Below are 23,305 nucleotides of genomic sequence, written 5' to 3'. Positions count from 1 at the left end.
CATTACTGGAAGTTCGAAAAATCGATGTTCATGCTATCAGGTGGGAGGCTACGCAGACAACATATAAGGTGTTGCTCAACCAGCCTGTGTGGGGCCTCATTGCAGCAGTAAAGGAGGCCATGGACTGAAACGTCCGAATGGGAATGGGAAGTGGGATTAAAATGGGTGGCCACTGGGAGATCCCACTTTTTCTGGCAGATGGAATATAGATGCTCGGCGTAACAGTCTCCCAATCTATGTCAGGTCTCACCGAAATACAGGAGGCCCCACTGAGAACACCAGATACAGTAGATGATCCCAACAGACTCAAAAGTGAAGCGTCGTCTCATCTGGTAGGAGTGTTTTGGGGCCTGAATGGTAGTGAGGGAGAAGGTGTCAGGGCAGGTTCTGTTTGCAAGGATAAGCACTAGGAGGAAGATCCGTAGGAAGGAACGAATGTTCAAGGGAGTCACATAGGGAGTGATGCCTCCAGAAAGCAGTAACTGGGGAGGGAGGGAAAGATGTGCGTATGGTGGGATCCTGTTGGAGACGGCAGAAGTTACGGAGAAAATTATAGGATGACATGAGTCTGGTAGGATTGGTTAAAAGATAAATATTGGGCTGTGTACTTCCCCTGCCTTACTTCATCTTCGTCAGCATTTTAGATAATCTTGGTTCATATTTCATCTGAATGACAACATTTTCAGTCACAATACTCCCTCATCCCTGCACTGAGTAAATTTACATTAGATACCCAATCCTTGAAGGAAGGGCTCTACCTGGATGATGTAATATGAAACTAATTAATTAATACTACTGAATCATTATGTGAAGATCTGCCTGAGTGGTGCCACAACAACAACCTCTCACTCAATGTCAGCAAGAGCAAGGAGGAGACTGGAGGTCCATGAGCCAGTCCTTATCAGGGCATAAGAGGTGCAGAGGGTCAGCAACTTTAAATCCTCAGTGTTATCATTTCAGAAAATGTGTACTGGGCCCAGCATGAGAGTACCATTATGAAGAAAGCATGGCAGCATTTCTACTTCCTCAGAGGTTTGTGAAGACTCAGCATGAAATCTAAAACTTTGACAAACGTCTATAAATGTGTGGTGGAAAGTATATTGACTGGTTCCATTATAGCCTGGTATGGAAATACCAATATCCTAGAACAGAAAATCCTCCAAAAGGCAATGTAAATGACCCAGTCCATCACAGATGAAGCCTTCCCCACACAGAGCACATCTACACGAGTGCTGTCGCAAGAAAACAGCATCCATCAACAAGGACCCCCACCACTTATGCCACACGCTCTGCTCACTGCTGTCATGGTACAGGAGCCTCAGGACACACACCACCACGTTGAGGAATAGTTATTACCTCTCAAACATCAGGCTCTTGAACCAGAGATGATAACTTCTCTCACACCATCACTGAACTGTTCCCACAACATATGGACTCACTTTCAAGGACTCTTCATCTCAGGTACTCAATATTTATTGCTTATTTATTTATTACTATTATAAAAATTTCAGAACATTTTTTTCTCAGCTCAAGCTGTTAAGATCTGAGGTGCGGGTCTGAGGTGCGGGCATAGCCAAGCACACTCATTTCCCAATTGCTAGGAACTTTCAGACAATTCTAGTGGTGTTTAATATTGTGGCTTTACAAAGATGATAGAGTTACATAGATATTGCTGTGTAGCCCAAATTGTTTAATGCCATTGTGTAGTGCTTTGGGGATGATACTAGCTGTAGATATTACTATTGGAACAATGTATAATACCTAAAGACCATAAGACGTCAGAGCAGAATTAGGCCATTTGGCCCATTGAGTCTGCTCTACCATTCAATCATGGCAGATCCTTTCATCCTCTCCTCAGCCCGACTCCCCAGCCTTCTCCTTGTAACCTTTGATGCATGCCCAATCAAGAACCTATCAAGCTCTGCCTTAAATAGTCCCAACAAGTGGCCTCCACAGCCGCCTGCGGCAACAAATTCCACAAGTTCACCACCTTGTTCGTGTTCCAAAGTCTTTCAGTTTCCTCTTTTAATTCGGCATATTTCTGATGTTTTTCACATTGATTTCTGTATACTTTGTGTGTTTAGAATGACTATATCTAATAAGTAAGCTGTTCTTGCTTGTTTATCCTGTATTATTGTATCTGGATGATTATGATGGATAGTTCTATCTGTAATAACAGATCAGTCATAATATAAGTTGTGGTATTATGAATCTAAAACTGGATCAGGTTTGTATTTATAGTAAGGTATGATGTCTTTTATGAGTTTATATTTTAAAACAAGATTTTGGTGAATGATATTTGTCACTTGATTGTGCCTGCATAAGTAATCAGATTGAGTTAAACTGCTGCAGGATCCTGTAATGTGTTGGACTTTTATTATGTATTTTGATCATTTTTGTGTTAGTCACCTTGGCCTGTATTACCACAAAGAATTCTTCTATTTCTGGGAAGAGATCTCCGACTCTCAGCCAGGTGTTCGACACTTCCTTGTTGACATCTAGTCTGCTCAGATCATGGGAATGTCATGTTCTTCCATTGGTTAACTTTTTCTTGAATATTGATAATGTCTTCACTTCTCTGGGTTGTGCTCTCACTTACATTTAGCAGCGTATACTTCTTATCAGAATTGCATATGCTCGCGTGGAGAGCTGATTCCTGCTTTCGTTGATGAAAATACATCATTAAAAGCTTGATTGGACTGTTGTGTAGATTTTTAATTATTATTATAATAATTATTATTCTGTATTTACAAAGTTTGTTGCGTTTTGCACGTTGGTTGTTTGTTGGTCCTGTTGGGTGAGGTCTTTCATTGATTCTATTGTGTTTCTTGGATTTACTGTGTATGTCTGCAAGACAATGAATCTCAGGGTTGTATATGGTGACATATATGTACTTTGATAATAAACTTACTTTGAACTTTGAATCTGATCTTGTTGGACAAATTATTCCAATTGTTCTATATGATCTAATATAAATGTGATGAGCTTACCTTTGGTGTGAGCGTTTCTGTTGATGAATAGGATGGGCTTGTCGATTCACCAGTGGAGAGAAACTCACACGATTCTGTTGGGCTCTGTAACCAGCAGAATAAGAAATGTTTCAGTTTGAAAATTAAAGTATTCAATCCTCAAAGCTCTGCAGGAAAATAATATGAATGATGTTGCTGGATGGTTCCCCAATCAGTTATTTCATAGAATGCTTCAGCGCCAGAATTTTCAAAGAAGCACCAAGACAAAAAAAATATCCAGTGAGTGGCTGTTCTGTGAGAGAAAACACCTTGTTAAATCCATCTGCTGGATTTTTTTTTGTTTTCGGCACCATTCTTTGTAAACTCCAGAGTCTGTTGTCCGTAAAAATCTCAGGAGATCAGCAGTTTCTGAGATACTCAAATCACACCTAATTAATTAGCTTGTTTAGTTCAGCTTTTTTCTTAAAGATGTGCCGGGTGTGCTCCGGCTGGCACTGCACCCCTGTCTATTTCCTCCTAGAATGTGCACTTGCCTCATAGGTCTGGAAAGAAGAAAATTGCCTTTGTTTAAATTCACCCAGCACAGAACAGACTGTTTCAATGTATGTTTCTGATTATTGACAAATATGATGATCCCTCGCACTCCCACTTTGTTCAATAAGATTCACTAATACTGCAGAATGATCATTTCCCTGGCCTTTTATATTAATATCATGGAGCAAGAAGTACAGGTGGACTCTTCACCCCCCACCATGGGTAGAATCACAATGCACAATGAAACCCAGCATCACTTCCACTTAATCTAGTTCATACATACACACTGAATAGAATTCATAAGCAGTTTTTCAGAACTAGGCTAGATAAATTAAGTTCACTCAGTGTTAGGATAAGTTATATCAACACTACTGAACATTACCTTGGTCCAGTCCTCCACCAGTCACCCAGGTATTGTCTGAGAACCAGGATGTTTTTCTGTATTTCACGGAATCACTCTGAAGTAGCCTTGATCCAATATCCAACACTTAATGAGATTTAATTTTATCCAACAATTTAATGAGATTCATTCTCGGGAATCTTTAAGCACACCTCTCCAGATTTTCCATGAGGGATTTTAGTGGGAAATTAGCAAAATCCTCCAGGATGAACAATATAGCTACCATTGCTACTCTAAAGGATTGATCCATTAAATTGTAAAATTCATTAGCTAAGATTCAGTCCCAGAGAGAATTTCCTGTAATTTTACTCTTTCCATACATACTAATTTATAATGTATTTCAGATGTAGGGTCCAAAATGTGACCTTTTCATTACATTTAGATAGATGAATCCATAAGATGCCATAATTACCATAAGTACCTGTGCTCTAACAACAGACTAAATAGAACTGCTTTGCTACAGTTGATTGGGCTTACCAGAGTTGCTTCCAGTTACCTGAGTAGAAGGGGTGCTTGGTGGCAACGGAGCTTGCCTCTTTCGAGGACTTGCAGTTTTCTCTTTTGCTAAACTCTGTAGAAATTAAAAATAAATCTGATAAAATAAACTATCAAATGAAAAGAAATCTCTTATTAGGGCCTAAAGAAGGTAATGATGGGCAAAGACTGAAGATAAAGGAAGTTTGTGTGCAGACAGATTGGAATGGTGAAAACTCAAAAGGATTGGCGGGTAGAGACAAATAAAAGGAATCTTTACAGACTTGAAGGGGTAAGAAAACTACAAGATACACACTACCGGGTTTGGAAAGAGGAGAGGAAGGATTACTCTCCAGCCCATTCTTAGCAGAGCTTGATGTCACTTCAACACCTTCCACAACCCTCAACCCCAGCAAAGAAAGCACTGCTTGAGAGTTCTCATTGTGCCTGTAATAATGTTAAAGGCCCCTTTATCTCTAAAATAAAGGCAAAGAGATATATGTTCAGTGTTTATATAAGAGTACAGTAGGAGAAAAGAGGTCAGAAAACAGGAAAAGAAGAGAATATTCCTATAAAAGAGAGAGGATTTATGGTACATGTGAATCTCAATTTAATTCAAATATTCCAGAAAGTTGAGGAAAGTAAGGGTAAAGAAGGAAACAGTAACACAAGAGTAACAAGAAACAGTAATAAGAAAGTTCAGAGCAACACACACAAAGTGCTGGAGGAACTCAGCAAGTCAGGCAACTTCCATGGAGAGGAATAAGCAATTGACATTTCGAGCTGTCACCCTTCATCAAGACTAGAAAGGAAGAGGGAAGAAGCCAGAATAATGAAGAGGGGAAGGGGAAGGAGTACATGTTGACAGGTGATAGGTGAAACCAGGTCAGGGGGAATGTGGGTGAGGGGGAGGGAGAGGAAGTAAGCAGCTAGGAGGAGATAGGTAGAAGAAGTAAAGGGCTGAAAGAGAAGGAATATGATAGGAAAGAGAGTTGACCATGGGAGAAAGGGAAGAAGGAGGGTGTCAGAGGGAGGTGATAGACATGTGGGAAGAAGAAAAAGGAAAAGAGGGAAGCAGAATAAAAATTAGAAAAAGAGAGATGGGGGAGGGGAAGAGAAATTACCAGAAGTTAGAACAATTAATGTTCATGTCATCAGGTTGAAGGCTACCCAGATGGAATATGAGGCGTTACTCCTTCAACCTGTGAGAGGCCTCATCGTCACAGTAGACGAGGCCATGGACCAACATGTTGGAATAGGAATGGGAAGTAGAATTTAAATGGGTGACCGCTTGAAAAACATGTCTTTTGTGGTGGATGGAGTGAAGGTGCACAATGAATCACACGGTGAAGGAGGTCACACCAAGAGCACTGAATACAGTAGATGACCCCGACAGACTTATAAGTAAAGCATCACCTCACCTGGAATGACTGTTTGGGGCCCTGAATGGTGGTTAGGGAAAAGAAGGAAAGAGACAGATTCATGGATAGAGTATTGGTGAAAGGGAAACAGCATACATACACACACACACACACACACAAAGTGGGACAATAAGCTGAAGATAAGTTGTGTCCCTTGGCTGGATGATGTGCAAAAGCTGTCTGACACAATCTTCAAGTTGGTGTGTAAGCAAAACCTACTTGTTTGCAATGGGATGCACCTGGGTTTGACAATTGAAATCCTATGCAAATTGCAGATCTGCATTTTTAATTTCTGGTTCCAATGGGAGAATAGTCCCTCATGAACACTCACTTGATTGAAGAGGTGGAAAAGACCCAACAGTTTATTTTGATGAATACCCATGCTTTAAGGAGAAAAAATACTAACAAAATATTATCCACCTGAATTTTTTAAAAATTCAGTTAACTACTTTGAACAATAAATTCTAACCCCACATTTTTAATTTAGTTCTAGCAATTGTCCAGTACCACATTTTATTTTTTAGATTGTAGCTGTTTACCCCACTACAGGAAGCTGTACATCCTTGTTTTTAGTTTGGGTAGACGTGGACAATATACAGAGAGCACATACAGTATGGTCATGATCATGTTGTGGGATTCATGAAAATCAGAAGTTCAGTTTCTTTACCTGATGGTGCCTCCTCCTCAATTCTGGTTCTGCCAAGAAATAAGTTAAAAACAGAAATAAGATGAATGTGGAGTATTTTATGTCACACAAAAACAGTATGGTGCAACATTCATCATGTTCCTGGTGCCATCGATGGAAGGAATCCAGTTATGTCTCACTTTTATTTGCATATCCAATTTTAGCTGTGTTATTATTGTGAGGTAACATATGGATCTATGTTCTTTCTGAGAAAATAGCAATATTGAAAACTGAGATGTTTCAATGTTTTCATGGTACAGTTTATAATGCAGGAATGACTGACCCCTTGACTATCTCTGGCCAGATCCAGACATGGATTAACTAATGTTCTCTTCCCTTCTCCATTTAGGAATCTTGATCCTTAAGGAACTTCAGTCCCACAATCCACTGTTCATCCCGGCATAGATTTTGCCTTTGTTTAAGGGACGGAGAAGAATTATTCTCATTTCTATCATAATGAGGCCTTCATATTTATCATTTTTCTCAATGTAATTTATATCTTTGAATATGATAAACAATTATGCCTTTGCCAAAAGCATTTCAACTTTGAATTTAGCCTTAGTACCATTCAGATAAATGATGGAAAATTTGGAAAGACTTCCTTGAAAGGACAAACTTAATTACTTAAGCAGCTGTGAAGAAGCTGGGCTCTGTTGCCACATTTGTGTTTGCTTGAAGAAGGTGTCAAGAATAAACTATTTCCCATGGAACTGCATCCAAGCAAGGAGTCAATACTGAAAAGGATATGAAAATTGATGGGATTGGAGTGCGGTGGGTAGAATTGGTTTGTGAGAAAGCTTAGAAGAAACATATAGTAAACAAAAACTTTAACAATGAAAAGAAATCAATGTTTTAGCAATGGACTGGGGACATAATTTAGTGAATTCAGTCTGTATGGAATTGTGTATACAACACAATAAAACTCTGGCTGCAGAAGTGCTTACAATATCTTTTCAAATTAACTGTAAATGGGGAAAGGCCCAGTCCATTTCTGTAGAGAATGGTTTCATTCTCAAATTTCAGATCAACTCCATCAAATATTAAATATATCTCCTTGTAATGGGAAATGAACACAAAAGAAATTTATACTGTGGCAGAAGGTAGAGAAACTGACTGGGATCTTTGGGTACTAGGCCTCAGAGAACATGACCTACCATTACTCCAGTAGTTTTTGTGAAGAGCTGCATGAAGTAGCTGCAGTATTTCTGGATTTCCAGTCACCATACTGTAGTGTATGGCATCATGACCCAAAGCATCTACAAGGCTGATGTTAGCTCCACTCCTGACAAGAACATCGGCTGTCTCCAAACTGTTGTTTTCACAGGCCAGCATCAAAGCAGTTCTGTGTTTAGAAAAGATGACACAGAATAAGCCTGCTGGATAGCAGTAAGAATATCTGAAACTAAACACTAAGTACTAACTAAAAACTAAGTACTAAATATCTGAAACTGTACTTTCCTCAAGCTTCAAATTGATGATTTCAGATTTCAGTGCTCTTAACTCTTCTGTTGCTTCACCAAATCCTATTAAAGTCTAGAAGTGCAGTGTGCATATCAGGCAACCCTGACCTTTACAAGAAATTGATGGTCTTTGTAAAGTTATTGGGGATGCCAAGAGACAATACCAGATGAAAACAGAATCCAAGAACAGTCGTCAGTTGTAGCAGTACTTACATTCTGTAATGAGCCACAAACAAAGTCAGGCTGAATTACTGACAACAGCACATCCCTTCTCAATACGTTTAACCCATTCTATGCATGTTTCAAATAGAAGGGAATTGGAATAAGACCATAAGATATTAGAATTAGGCTTTTTGGCCATCGAGTCTGCTTCACCATTTCATAATAGCTGATCTAATTTTCCTTGCATCTCCTGCAATCAGCAGCTTCAAATGCACCCAAATCTGGTCAGCATTGCAGATATAAGATCAGCTTTCCAGAGAGAAGCAACTGGCCTATATGGTGTCCCTGGATATGGTCCTTAGATCCTGTGCTGATCAGCTGGTGGGAGTATTTGAGAAATGTTTGAATTCTCCCTTCAAGTGGAGGTCCCCTTCTACCTCTAAAACACTAAAATCTGGTGCCTAAGAAAAACAAGGTAACATGTCTTAAAGACTACCTTCCAGTGACTCTGACATCTACCATCATGAAGTGCTTTGAGAAGCTAGTCATGGCATACGTTAACTCTAGCCTTCCAGACAACCTCAAACCATTGCATTTCACTTACTGCCCAAATAAGTCTATGGCTGATGCCATTTTCCTGGTGTTTCACTCATCTCTGAAGCACCTAGATACTAAGACACTTCTGTTAAACTATTGTTTCTTTACTACAGCTCTGTCTTCAATACAAACTTCCAAGCAAACTCCTCTTTAAGCACCTGTTCTTGGGATGCAACACCTGTCTTTGCATATGTATTCTTGAATTCCTGACCAATAGGAAGCTAAAGATATTCTTCTGTACTGCAACACTTTATTCAGCACTCTACCTTGTACTACCTCAATCCTCTGTACACTGCACTGTTGTAAAGTATTAATCTGTAAGAACAAGTTTTTTACTATACCTCAGTACATGGGGCAATAATAAATGAAACCAAAAAAAATCCCCACATCACAGGGACGGAAATAAGGATCTTGTGAATCATAATACAAGTTATATACGTCATTAAGGAGTTACCACCTATAACAGATATTCTCTCTTCTCTCGACTCCAATCAGGCAGAAAATATAAAAGCCTGAGAGCAATTAACAAACTGTTTTATTATGCCTTGAACAATGCAATGAGAGGACAAAGTATGCACTAGAATGGGTATAACTTGAGTAGTATACAATAGGAAAAATGCTTCAGTAACAGAGTTATTAATATATTGGACAGGCTTCCAGATACGTCATCTATCAATAGAATCTGGGTAGATTTCCTTCAGGAAATAACATGGTCAGATATTAGAGACTAACGATAATCACAAACATTCGCTACCTTGATTCTGACTTTAAGCAGGTTCAGAGCTTGATAACATTTCTGAACCATAGCTCAGACACCAGGAGGAGGGGAAGATGAAAAGAAGGAAAAAACTTGAATGAAATGATCATTTTCTTATCCTGTTGTCAGGGAAACATAACCTGTCTAATGCTGTACAGTTGCTGTCTGCTACAATCTAACTCATCCACAAAAGAATTAGGGTTAGTTGCACCTTGTCTGCTGAGTACTAAAGATCATGGCTTTGAGTTCCATTATTGATGTGAAAATCTGTCATTACTAAGGAGAAGGTGCTTGGGAAGCTGAAAGGTCTGAAAGAAGATAACTCACCTGGACCAGATGGTTCTGAAAGAGGTAGCTGAAGAATTAATGAGACATTAGTAATGATCTTTCAAGAATCACTAGAGTCTGGAATCGTTCCAGAAGACTGGAAAATTACAAATGCCACTCCACTCTTTAAAAAGGGAGTGAAACAAAAAACGGGAAATTATAGGCAGTTAGTCTGACTCCAACATAAGATATTGGAGTATATTATTGAACATAGACAAAATACCGGAGGAACTCAGCAGCCAGACAGCATCAATGGAAAAGGGTAAACAGACCCTTCATCAGGACTGAAAAAGAAGATGAGAAGTCAGAGTAAGAAGGTGGGGAGAGAGGCAGAAGGTAGTGGGTGATAGATGAAACCAGGAAACGGGGAGAGGTGAAGTAAAGAGCTGGGAAGTTGACTGGCAAAAGAAATAAAGGGCCGGAAAAGAGGGAATCCGATAAGAAAGGGTAGAAGATCATGGAAGAAAGGGAAGGGGGAGGAGCATCAGAGGGAGGTAATGGGCAGGAAAGGAGATAAGGTAAGACAGAGAAATGAGAATGGGGAATGGCGAAGGGGGTTACGGTGCAATTACCGGAAGTTCGAGAAATCAGTGCAAGTCGTCAGGTTGGAGTCTACACAGGTGGAATATAAGGTGTTGCTCTTCCAACCTCAGTGTGGCCTCATTGTGGCAGTAGAGGAGGCCATGGACTGAAATGTCAGAGTGGGAATGGGAAGTTGAACTGAGATGGATGGCCACCACAGATACCACTTGTTCTGGATGTAGTTTCGGGGTACTTGGAGGCACCTGATTAAAATATGCCAAAGTCAGCTAAAGGGGAAATCGCAAACTTGTTGAAATTCTTTGAGTAATTAATAGTCAGGAAGACAAAGGGATAGTCAGTGGATGGTGTTTACTTGGATTTTCAGAAGGCCTTTGATCCCTTATCTAAGGAAGAATGTTCTGGCATTGGAAAGGGTCCAGAGAAGGTTCATGAGAATAATCCTGGGAATGAGGAGCGTTTAATGGCTCTGGTCCAGTAGTAACTGGAGTTTAGGAGAATTAAGGGAGGTCTCATTGAAATCTAACGTATGTTGAAAGGCCTACATAGAGTGGACATGCAGAAGATACTTCCTAAAATGGGGGAGTTAGAACCAGAGGGCACAGCCTCAGAATAGAGAGATATCAATTTAGAACAGAGATGAAGAGGAATTTCTTTAGCCAGAGGATGGTGAATATATGGAATTCATTGCTATGAACAGCTGGGGAGGCCAAGTCATTCTTTATATTTAAAGTGGAGGTTGATAGGTTCTTGATTAGCAAGGGCATCAAAGGTTATGGGGAGAAGGCAGAAGAATGCAGTTAAGAAGGATAAAAAAGCAGTCGTGGTAGAGCAGCAGAGCAGACCCAATGGATCAAATGACCTAATTCTGCTCCTATGTCTAATTGTTTCATGGAAGTATTGATGGAGGTTGGTAATTGTGGAAACAGTGTTGTTTTGAATTTAAGATTTTGTCTGAAGTTCAGCTGAGATTCTGTAGAACTGAAATGCATTGAGATATAAATTCTACTATTCCTTGAATGATTATTATGAATAATTAATTCAGTTGCTCCTGATAGGATCTCATTGAACACAAATTAGTTGCTATGTATCTGCAAGTGCCTTGCTTTCCTCCTCACTATTTCAAACGCACCATGGCTTCACTCCCTCCTCACCATGCCAACTCTGCAAAACCTTCATTTTTGCAGCTCTAACTTGAATGGATCCACCACTTCTTTCACTCCAATATTGGTAGTGATGGCCTCAGCTGCTTTGGTCCTTCCCTAAACCTCTCATTTGCGATGATCCCTATCTACTTCTGTGGCCAAGCTTATGGTGACATTTTTCCTAATGGCTCCTTATGTGAGTCAAAATTATTGTTTCACGTTTGAATTATTTGGCTGTAAAGTACTCAAATACATTCCATAATTTGAAAATGTGATTATAAGTGCAAGCATATTGTTGTTGAGTGCAGTGACAGTTGTGTTGAATGCAATAACAATAGTAGTTGCAGTGTGTTACAGGTTGAATTTAATGCAATATTTTACTTCACTTGGCTTCCCTCCCTGTTGCCCTTCGGTTGCACATCTTCCCTGAAGAGAGACACAGCTTACCTTCCCTGCTTGTCCCTGCTGTTGACATCTCCACCTCTCACAATCAAGCACCTGCACATCTCATAGTTGCTCACCTGTGCAGCAAGAATCAGTGGAGTACAGCCATCCTGCAACAGTAAGAGAGAGGAGAGAGAATATATTTCACCTAACCCCACCAAGACAATATTCTGCCATTGTTCCCAATGATCTCCAATTTGGAGGTGATAGGTCTAAATTACAGTGGTACCACCCTTGGGCGAGCCAAACTCCATTGGCTGAAATCCTCCATAGGCGACTTTAACTCCAAACAGGGACTTGGTACAGATGTAGAGCTGCAGCATCATGACTCCAACTACCCAGATTCAATCTGGTCTCTGGTGTTATCTATGTGGAGTTGGCACAACTCTCTGTGAATGTATGGGTTTCTGCAGGTGCTCCAGTTTCCTCCCACATCCTGAAGATGAGCAGGATGATAATTTAATTGGCACTGTTAGTTGCCCCTAATGTGTGTAGAATCTAGGGGGAGTTGAAGGGAATGTGTTTGCATAAAGTATAGAGTTGGTGTAAGTGGGTGCTTTAGGATTCAACAAGGACTTGGTGGCCCAAAGGGCCTATTTTCATGCTGAATGACTCTACAACTCAATTCCAATGAAACAACTATGAAGAGCAAGAATTCTAAAGGTTACAAGCATTTCTCACCACCCATACATTTGTTTGCAGTAAAAATGGAAAAGAGCTCAATCTGACGGAGTTTTAGTGCGAGAAGATTTTGGAAACAATGATCATAAATGTATAAGTTGAGGATAAGACTGCAGCTCAGTGAAGGAGCTAAATTGAGGCAAAGGTAATTACAACAATATGAGGCAGGAACTGGGAAAAGTAGACTGTGACCAGCTGCTACAATGCAAGTCCGTATTTCAGAGATTATTGCAAAGAACTCTCTTGTTTGGAATATATGCAAATAATCTGGGTGAAAGGATAGATGAGCTGATTAAAAATGTAGCAGAATAGTCAACAATAAAGAAGGTTTTCAAAGAATATGGCATGGTAAAGATCAGATGGAAATTTGGATCGAGAAATGGAAGATGGAATAAGTGTAAATTATGTCACTTTGGGAGATCAAATGTAAGGGGGTTTCTTTGTGAGGGGGTTTCTTCTTTGTGTAAAGGGGTTTCTTTCTTTATGTTACTGCATGTGTTAATCAAAATGGCTTCTTTGTTTGTTAAAAGTAAAAATGCTTCTTTGTTATGCTAACTGGTGAGAGTGCTTTCTCTTGAAGCTTGTTTGGGTTATAATTACTGATAACGAGAATTGTATTTGTTTGTTAACCAATTGGTATAGATGTTATTCTTCCTTGTGGGTCGGTAAGCTAGTGTTGGCGGACTTTGGAAGGGAGGTGGCGTGAGGAGGTTAGAGGGAGAAGACACAATGTTGTAAGCTGGGCGACGGAACAGCCCTGAGCAGAGTCTGAGGCCCAGGGTTTTCGGCGAGGAGAGGAGATGAGGACAGATTTGTGTGGAGCGTCTGGTCGACCACCGTTGTTGGTCCCAGGCGGTGTGTCAAGGAGGTCGGAGCGGATCGAATGGTGGCAAGAAGACAAGACTTTGTTAACTGAGCTCCAAAGGTTGTGCACGAAGTGGTTGGACTTTGATAAGGTCGGCGCCTTTTACTTTTCCTTTTATTTTGTACCTCTATTAAGTACATAGTTCCAGTAAAATCTATAAAGTGTAATCATTTAATTGCATTTGGTGTACTGTCTGTTATTTGGTGTGGTGGGGACATCACACAGCATCTACACAAGCTGATTACCCAGCTTGGCAGGGCCAAAGGCTGCTCTCTCCTAGACAGAAGTGAGCTGAGCGAGCCTGAGGCTTACCAGAGGGTTACACAAATATAAGAGGAAGTTATATGACACATCAGAGGATATTTGGGAGCATTGATCTTGGCATGTAAACCTATAACTCCCTGAAAGCAGCAACACAAATGGATAGGTTATGTTGTCGCTGTAATAAAATTTTGGCAACTATTGAAGTATTATGTTCCTGTCATCCCACTAAAGGAAGGAGACGGAAGTTTTAGAGAGGCTGCAAACATGATTCATCAGGATGGATTGGAGCATATTATATATAAAGAGAGGTTAGACAAACTTACACAATTAGGTTGCTCTGGAGCATCAGAAGCAGAGGAATTATCCGATATAAGTACGTAATTTTATGAGAAACATAGATAAAATAGACAGAGTCCCTGGGTGGAAATGTCAAATATTAGAGGGCACAGGCTGAAGGCGATAGGGGGAAATTCTCAAGAAAATTGCAGGTTTCGTTTACATAGAAATTAGTAGGTGGCTGCAATGAGCTCCCAGGGGATGTGGCGGAAGCAGATATGATAGCAATGTTTCAGAGACCTTTATAAAGACACGTGAACAGGTAGGGAATGGAGAGATATACACTACGTGCAGGCAGATTGGTTGAGTTTATCTTGGCATCATAGTTGGTGCAGACCTTGTGGACTAAAGGGTCTGTTCCTCTGCTGCACTGTTCTACGTTCTATAATTTTGCACTCCTATTGCAACAGTAACTACAAGTTTTTTCAAAGGTCTGAAATTTCCCAAAGGGTGTGATAGGAAAAGGAGTTGTCGGAGAAGAGCAATCAGTCTCAATTCTTTGAAAAGCCAAACTGTAAGCTGGCCAGGTCCTCGCATACGTCTGACCAAATAAAAGCTGTTTATCCATTGCCCTCATAATGCATTATACAGTCTATCTAGATAAAGGGCTCTGGTTTTGGCCAGGACAATTTTGCCAAGTGCAGGTCAGCTCTTCAGATTATGGTTGGAGTACTTGTTCACAGCTCAAAATATAATGCCCAGGCTCTCATGTTTACAGCTATGTTGTAGGTATTTCATTTTAGCAGTTCTGTAAGAGCAGTCTGCTTTTCTTTCAACCTGTTTGGTTTACCATTAAAGATAAGGGATGCTTAGGAACATGAGTCATCAAATTAGTAAGGCACAACTGGGAGAAGGTTCTAGAGAATGCTGGCGGGAAAGGTTTTGTGAGACACGCTAAGGTTGGCCTTCGTCTTTGTTCAGCAGGAGATGAGGAGGTGTACAAAGCAGGAGAAAGGTGGGTTTCTCGCCGTGGAGTCCAGTGACTGGCAGCGAAGGGTTTCGAGCCTCATTTCCAGAGATGCCCAATAAAATGGAGTTTCATTGTGGGGGCTCATCCAGGAATGAGTTCATTGAACACTGTGTGATTGTCCTAAGAATTGATTTAATGATTTTGTGTTTAAGCCTGAGTTAAACTATTGTCTGGGAAAGTGATTAAGATATGTGATTATGGACGCCTCAGGGATTAAGCGTTGGTGTGATTATGATCAAAGAGATTAATGCTTGTGTTCTGAGCAAGGTTGATTAGGGTTTTCGGTACTGTTAAAGCATTATGGGGAGTTACAATCATAGAGCAGCAGTTTGACCAAGCGGTGGGGAAAAATGTGTTAGTTCAGACTAGCGCTGATGTAATGACAATTCACCTGCCTGTTACCATTGGGGTCCCGGGAGAGATGGGGCCATGGGCCATCCATACTTTCCGAGAAGAGGGGAGAGAAGGTGACAGTGTGGAATTGGAAGCCAAGTTTCCCATAGCTGAGGGCGGAGACTTTAAAGACAAGTTGCTCCCATTTCTGCAGATCGAGGGGAAGGAGTGATGTTATGTGGAAGGTCCTCCGGTGCGGGGTGGAAATTCTGAGTTGGTATCAGCACTTATGTCCCGGTTGGATAAATGGCTGAGTGCATTGAGTCAAAGTTATTGTAGGCTGAGAATGTTCTCAGGAATGAAACCCACTCCTAAGGGAGAGGAGACTTGGACATCTCAGATGCTAGATGAGTGGCAGTTCTCTGATAATGAGACAAGACAGTGACTGGTAGAGCATCTAAAAGGTCCGGCTGCTGAGGTGGTGAGGTCCTTGAAGACAGATCCCTTTACCTAGTTCTGTGGGCTACATGCAAGCACTAGAAAATGCTTTTGCATGATGGGAAGCCCGTTGGAGCTTATGACAGGATTTAGAAGCATGTTTCAGAAGAAGTGGAGAAACTTCCTTCCTACATTTTTCAGCTAGACAGCCGCATTGCTTGCGGCACAGAAGGGCCATCCAACCAGCTGAGGTGAATCAATTAAGGATTGAGCAAGCAGCAAAAGGCGCACAGTCACAGGACATGATCACTTTCAGCCTCCAAGAGCCTCATAAGATGTGCCCCCCTTCATTTGTTGAGATGATCAGAGAAGTAAGAGAGGAGCAAAACATGATGGAGGAGTGAGAGGCCTCCGTCAGCTGGGTACAGTCCTCGGTAGTAGCCTCTTTTGCTGAAGTGACCCCTGATGTCCCACAAATAGAGTGTTACAGGGGTTTGTAGCAGATTTTAGAGCTGAGGTATCTTGGTTGTCATCAGCTGGTGCTACCACCAAGCACGACAAAGTCAATCAGAAGCCAAACCCACTGAAGGGACGTACACAGAGGGCTGCTTTTGAATGGGGTGCCTTGAAAAGCAGAGCAACCAGTATTGTCTGTTACAGCTGTGATGTGGAGGGACACTTCAGGCAGGAGTGTGAAGGATGGGAAAACCTTTGGAAAGTGAGCCCGTGGTTATAAGCAGAAAGGGAAATTGAGAAACTTCGGAGAGACTCAGCTGGCATCTCCGGGGGGGGGGGGGGGGCGGGGGGGGGGAAGAACACACTCCAATCAATGTATCAAGGAAAACATTTAAGTTAAAAACCATATTCTTGAAGTCTTAGTGGGGCCAAGCTGCAGTGTATCCCTATGGATCTAGGGTATTTATGCTAGAGCCATACTTGACACAGGTTCTCAGGTTACTCTGCTGTACACATTTTTCTACAACTGGTATTTGCTGTATTTACCATTGACGCCACTCAGTGGCCTAGACTCTCGCGCCTTAGTACTGATGACAACCCATATGATAGTTACTTCAATAGGTTTCAATAGGTACACAATGTCAGAGAAATGTATACAATATATATCCTGAAATTCCTCTTCACAAACTTCCACAAAAACTGTGCCCCCAAAGAATGAATGACAGTTAAACATTAGAACCCCAAAGACCCCCCAGCTCCCCCTCTCACACATAAGCAGCAGTAAATCCCCCCCAGCAGCAAAAAAGCATCGACACCCTACACCAAACACTGAAACGTGCAGCAAAGCATCAATAAAGACAGACCTGCAGTACCCCAAAGACTACTCATTCACCCAGTAATTTGACATACCATAGGCTCACTCTCTCTCTAATAAGGGAAAAAGAGGTGTCCCCATTTCACAGCGAAAGGGGTGACATAATAAAACAACTCACTGATTTATGGTGTTAAAAGTCTGTTGCATTGCTTTCTCCGAGCTCAGTGCCCAAAGAACTTGTCGTTAAAGCTGGAGTTTTCAGAGGCAAATGTGAGAGTAGCTGAGGTCCTTAATAAGTTAGTGTTAGTTTGTCTGGACCCGGTCGAGAAAGGTGAAGCTTCAATTCTTGAGGGAATAAATACTTCTATTATGTGGAGGCTAGTGGGAGCTTGCAAGGAGAGAATTGGAGAGAGCTTTCTGAAAACCTTGTCCATTCACTCAGTGTTCAAAGCTGCTTTTGAGAAAGTGCAGGTCTATCCTAGGCCAGATGATGAGCACAAATGAGCCAAAGTGATAAGGGAAAAGTATTTCATTCATTATGGCCTTCCAGATGGATACATAACTATCGGGGACAGGTTTTTGAGAGTAGGCTCACACATGAGGTACTGAGTATGCTTGGAGTCAAGAAGTTGAGGACTATGCCTTATCACCCTCAGGGTGATCCCCAGCCTGAGAGGTTCAACCAGGTATTGTGAGACATGCTTGGAAATGTTGGAAGTCAGCAAGAAGAACAAATAGAGTCATCATATTGAGCTTTAGGTTCACTGTTACAACTGTACACAGAATGAAGCTACTGGATAATCGGCATACTATTTGATATTTGGGCATGAAGCAAGATTGCCTATAGACCTCTATTTTGGGACTACTGGGGAAGACTTGCCACAGAAGACCTGTCTTAAGTATGTGTTTGACATGAGGAAAGAGTTCTTAAAAAGAATTTGGGGCTACCAGGGAAGCATTAGTTGGATGATCACTGGGCAGCTACCCCTTATGTAGTGGAGTGTCAGATGCCAAACATACCAATTTTATGGGTGGATTCAGAGGATGGGAATGGACCTGTCAAGATTTTCCACTGGAACCACCTTCTACCTCTGGGACAAGAGGTATGTGTTGACCCAGAGCCTGATATGGACCCTACACTCAGTAAGAGGATTCTGCACTGACAGGGGAGAACAGAAGGACAAGCAGTGGAGAGGACTGGAAGGGACTTAATCACTGAATGTTTTACAAACTCAGAGGATGAGGAAATAGAGGTTTGGTATATGATCTCTATGCAAACTCCCCAATAAATGACAAAGAGATTCCCAAAACTCCCCACACTAATGCAGATGTAACGGGGGTGGGGGACTAGCAGTGGACAAGCAGGTTTGTAGCTTGACAATGAAAAGAAACTGGGTCTCAAAGTAGCTGGGACGAAGCCAAGGTTGGTCAAGCGAGAGGGGAACTTGAGTTGCCGGAAGGCACAAGTATTGGACGGGGGAGACATTTCCATGTAGACAGGAAAGATCCCAAGGAGTGTCTAAGACTGAAGAAGTAGAAGATGGGATAAGGAGGTCTCAAAGAGTCAGGAAACAACCAGATAGGCTGGCCTATGTCGCACAGGGGGAGCAGAGTATTGTGTCTATCCCTCTAGTGAGATATGTCACTAACATTTACAAATGGATTAGAGTTCCTGACATCACGAAATTCCTTTGAAAACTGTGTTATTAATGAGGGGTTGATAAATTTCAAAGTCAGGAGGACATGACTATTTTGGTGGGAGGAAAATGTACTGCCCTAGTTCACATTCTTACTGCTATGCTGTAGATATTTCATTTTAACAGTTCTGTAAGAGCCGTCCATTCTGCTTTCAACCTGTTTAGGTTACCGTTAAAGGCTTAGGAATGTGTGTCATCCAATTAGGATAGTGGAACTGGGAGAAGGTTCTAGAGAACACTGGGGGGGAGGGAGGAGAGGTTTTGGGAGGGACATTAATGTTGGTCTTTGTCTTTGTTCAATGGGAGACTTACAAAGTCAGAGAAAGGTGGGTTTTTCACAATGGAGTCCAGTGGTTGTTAGTAAACGGCTAACAAGCTGCATTTTCAGAGATGCCCAGTAAAAAGGGGTTTCAAAAGTATGTATACTCTACTTAGCCTTAGAGGCAGACACAAAACAAAGAAACCCAATAGAGTCCATCAAAAAAGACGTCAAACACCCAGTGTACAAAAAAGAACAAATCATGCAAACAGTCAAAAGTAAGTAAATAACATTTAGAACTAAAGTTCATAAAAGTGAATTGACAGCCACGAAGCCAGTCATCACTGCAGCTGGCCCATTAGTTTCAGGCCACAGCCTCAGTTCAGTGCAAGAGACAAGTAAGCCTTGCCAAGCACTTATATTGTTCACATTAAATTTCTCTCCACACTATTCCTTGCACATAAGTTAAAGTGTCCACATTTAATTCTTTTCTGAGCCATTTTAAAATTCACAATATACAGTTTCACATTGTGGCTTTCAATGAGTATGCAAAGAGCAGTTAAGGAAAATTACTCACATCATCATAGACATTTATAGGACCCTTGAAATCACAAAGTGTCTGAACACATGTAAAACTTCCACTGAGAGCTGAAACAAAAGAAGGAAACTGGATTTCGAAAATGTAGGAGTTAAACTTTACATGAACATGAACCAAAGTAGTGAAGGGATTGAAGGCCAGTGTTATGACATCTCAACAAGATAGGGCATATTTGAGCACTTGTCTCCCCTGCAAAGGCCAAAATGGTACAGTTTGAAGCACAGTGGTCTTGGCCAGACCAAATGCATTTCCCACTTGAGGTCAATAAATAACTTATTATTACGTAAGGGGGTTTCTTCTTTTATCTTTGTTACCGCATATGTTAATCAAAATGGCTTCTTTGTTTTGTTAAAAGTAGGAATGCTTCTTTGTTATGATAAGTGCTTTCTCTCGCAGTTTGTTTGGGTTAAAATTTACTAATAATGGGTATTGTATTCATTTGTTAACCAATTGGGATTAATGTTATTCTCTCTTCTGTTGGCGGGCATTTGGGGAGTCGGCGCGAGAAGGTGAGAGAGAGGACGCGATGCTGTAAGCTGGGCGATGGAATGGACCCCGAGCCGGGGTCCGAGGCCAGGAGGTTCAGCGAGGAGAGGAGATGAAGACAGACATGCCGGGGGTGCTTGGTTGATCACTTCGGGTGGTCCTGAGCTGCGAGTCGAGAAGGTCTGAGGGGATCAGATGGTGGCCAGAAGACTTCATTAATTGAGCTCCAGCAGTTGTGGACGAAGTGGTTTGGACTTTGATAAGTTTTGGCGCCTCTTCTTTATTTTCTTTTCCTTCATATATACTGTATCATTATTAATCACTTAGTTCTAGTAATCTCTATAAAGTGTAATCATTTAATTGCATATGGTGTATTGTCTGTTATTTGATGTGATGGGGACATCACACAGCATCTACACAAGCTGATTATCCAGTTTGGGGCCGAAGGTTGCTCCCCCTAGACGGAAGTGAGCTGAGCAAAGCAACCCTGAGGCGTACCAGGGGGCTACAATTAATATTATTATTAGTGGACTAATCAGTAAAATTCTCATCAACTAACTACAATATCAGAGATAGTTGGACAGTTGTGCTGGTTATTCTTTATATCATTCAGTAAGCAAGGAACAGTCAAGGGGTTTAGAAGGGTTGACCATTAAGGTTACCTTGGAACCAAGCTATCTAAGAATAGGAACATTCCAATATCCTTGCAGTTCCAAATCTGGTTAACATGCAGCAGGGATGAGGAGAGCAATGTTGCTAAAGGACCATTGTCACGGGTGTAAAATAGAGTACAAAGTGCTTAACGTAGGGCATGCTCCAGCAGGCTGCTGGAATATCATATATTCCTGCGACATGAACGGAAAGGTACTGGAGCAACTGAATAATCAAGAGCAGATGAATGTAGTCTGCTTGTTCATCATCCCAGGCTGAGTCTGAAGATTTATTACATAAGGTTTGCAAATATCTAGAGAGGGGATCTACATTAAAGTCACCTTAAGATGGCTGCAGTGTAAATTAGATGAATTTTGAATTTGAAAAACAAAATATTTAAGATGATAGTAAATTCATGTATAGCAATGTCACAATGTACCTAAGCTTAAAGCATAGTCATTGTTCTATGATCCAGAGACTTCATGATCATGATTAAGTTTGTCACTTCACAGGTTCTCTGTCAACACCTCACACCAGACAGAGGATAAGACAGCAAACATGAAAAACACTGACCTGCATGATGTAGTGCAATCCTGCCTTTACTGTCAATTGCATTCACTGGGCATTTTTCCTAACAAGAGAGAGATAGGTTTGGGTTTAAAAAGAGCCTTTTTTGACCTAACATTTCCTCAGCTAATAAAGTATTTCAATGTTGCTGTGAAGAAAATACAGTTCCAAATTTACATACAGCAAGTTCCCATATTCAACAATGTAAAAAAGACTAGAGAATTTGATCAAGCAATGGTGGTGATTGAACAAATATCAGCTAAATTACCAAGAAAGAGGAAAGACAGCTGAATTACCAGGGATTATGCACTTAAATTTTCTACTAAATAGTGTCATGGAATCTTATATGATTATTATCCAATAGAACAGAAGAAGATTTGGCACAACAGCTTATCCAAAAGAAAGCATTTTAGACAGTTCCCTGGAGTGTCAATCCAGATTTTGTGTTGCTAGTGTAGGTTTTGAATTTACAGCCTCTAACTCAAAGATGTATTAGTGCTGCCACACAGTCAGCAATTTGCAGTAATTTAAAATTGAGATTTTCTATGGTAAAGTTTGAACTTAAATAACTTGAAGTAATGGACATGTCTAGTGTTCCATTTAGAGATAAAGAATACGAATACACCTATGTCACCTAATACTCCTCATGTCTCAAACTATAATGCGGATCTAGCCACCCTTCAATTTGCCTGCTGTTGGTATTCTGCTTAGTGTCAGCATAGTCTCTTCAACTATGTGAGTTGTCTGATCCTGACCTACCCTCTTCAAACCGATGCAACTCTATGGTAATCAATGATAGGCTCTGAGGTTGATCTAAGCTGCAAACTATCTGCCAGAGAAACTCAGTGGGTTGAGCAGCATCTACAGTGGTGGGGAGTGAGGGAAGAATTGTTGATATTTTGGGACGAGACTCTGTATCAGGAAAGGACAGAGACATTCAGCCCCAAAAGTTTCTTACCCACTTATTGTTAATTAATGGCATATCCATTTATCTGTCAATCCCAACTGCCTTGATAACGTCACCTAACAAAAACTCAGTTTTTAAAACTTCCAGTTATTTCCAAGCCAGAACTACCTCCAGAGAATATCTTCTTCTTGACATCGCAAATGTATTGCCTGGCACCAATTTGCAGGTTATTGCTCATTATTCTGAATCAGAGTAGGAGTCGTTTGGTCCAGAAATCCATGCCAGCCAAAAACAGACAAGATTGACCAGATTTTCCAGATCTTGCTCCACTGACCTATGGATTGTGGCTCTTGAAGTGTCCCATTGTTTATTTTTAAGGCAGTGACTGTTAATGACTCCATTGCCCTTTGAGGCAATGATTTCCAGGCTCATGTCATTTATTGAGTGTTATGTTTGTTCTTAATATAGACAAACTTGGCATGGGTCTATGTGAGAACATTTTATTACTGAACTGTTGCTCAACACTGAGCATGTCCGTCCTACTCACCATCACCATCGTAGCTTCCATTTCCGGGTGAACAGCTCACATTGCCCACTGGGAACTGAAGTTCAGTATTACGTACACATTTTATTAAGCTCTGACAACACACACAAAATGCTGGTGGAACGCAGCAGGCCAGACAGCATCTATAGGAAGAAGTACAATTGACGTTGCGGCCCGAACTGTCGACTGTACTTCTTCCTATAGATGCTGCCTGGCCTGATGTGTTCCACCAGCAATTTGTGTGTGTTGCTTTAATTTCCAACATCTGCACATTTCCTCATGTTTGCATTATTAAGCTCTGACCAGTGACCAATCTGGGGCATCAGAAATTTCAGAGAAGGGAATTTCACTCAGGTCCACTGCCTGAGTAGAAAAAAGTCAGTAGCAAATCACGGCAGCGAAATTGAGTTCTGACCAGAGATCAATCTGTGCCTGTGATTGATTAGCAAGAGAAAAATAAGAAAGGCAGGAGCAAAGGCAATGGTCATTATCGCAGTGGCCATTGTTAGAATGGACAGAGTCAG

At 41.1% G+C, this 23,305-nt stretch overlaps 1 protein-coding gene across 1 annotated transcript in view; it reads right to left on the bottom strand.

The window, feature by feature from the left end:
• ankrd24 (ankyrin repeat domain 24) overlaps positions 1 to 23,305 on the bottom strand; it is a 186,678-nt gene that overhangs the window by 81,289 nt on the left and 82,084 nt on the right. Inside the window, exons 5-11 of the mRNA XM_059990880.1 lie at positions 21,337 to 21,394; positions 19,606 to 19,676; positions 11,919 to 12,025; positions 7,638 to 7,825; positions 6,466 to 6,494; positions 4,400 to 4,474; positions 2,991 to 3,074 (exon numbers count right to left, since the gene is read on the bottom strand). Of these exons, the coding sequence (XP_059846863.1) occupies positions 2,991 to 3,074; positions 4,400 to 4,474; positions 6,466 to 6,494; positions 7,638 to 7,825; positions 11,919 to 12,025; positions 19,606 to 19,676; positions 21,337 to 21,394 (612 nt within the window). The remainder of the gene's footprint in view (positions 1 to 2,990; positions 3,075 to 4,399; positions 4,475 to 6,465; positions 6,495 to 7,637; positions 7,826 to 11,918; positions 12,026 to 19,605; positions 19,677 to 21,336; positions 21,395 to 23,305) is intronic.

The sequence above is a fragment of the Hypanus sabinus genome, chromosome 16, assembly GCF_030144855.1.
Source record: "Hypanus sabinus isolate sHypSab1 chromosome 16, sHypSab1.hap1, whole genome shotgun sequence".
NCBI classification, from domain to species: Eukaryota; Metazoa; Chordata; class Chondrichthyes; order Myliobatiformes; family Dasyatidae; genus Hypanus; species Hypanus sabinus.
This window is presented reverse-complemented; position numbering and strand designations above follow the sequence as displayed.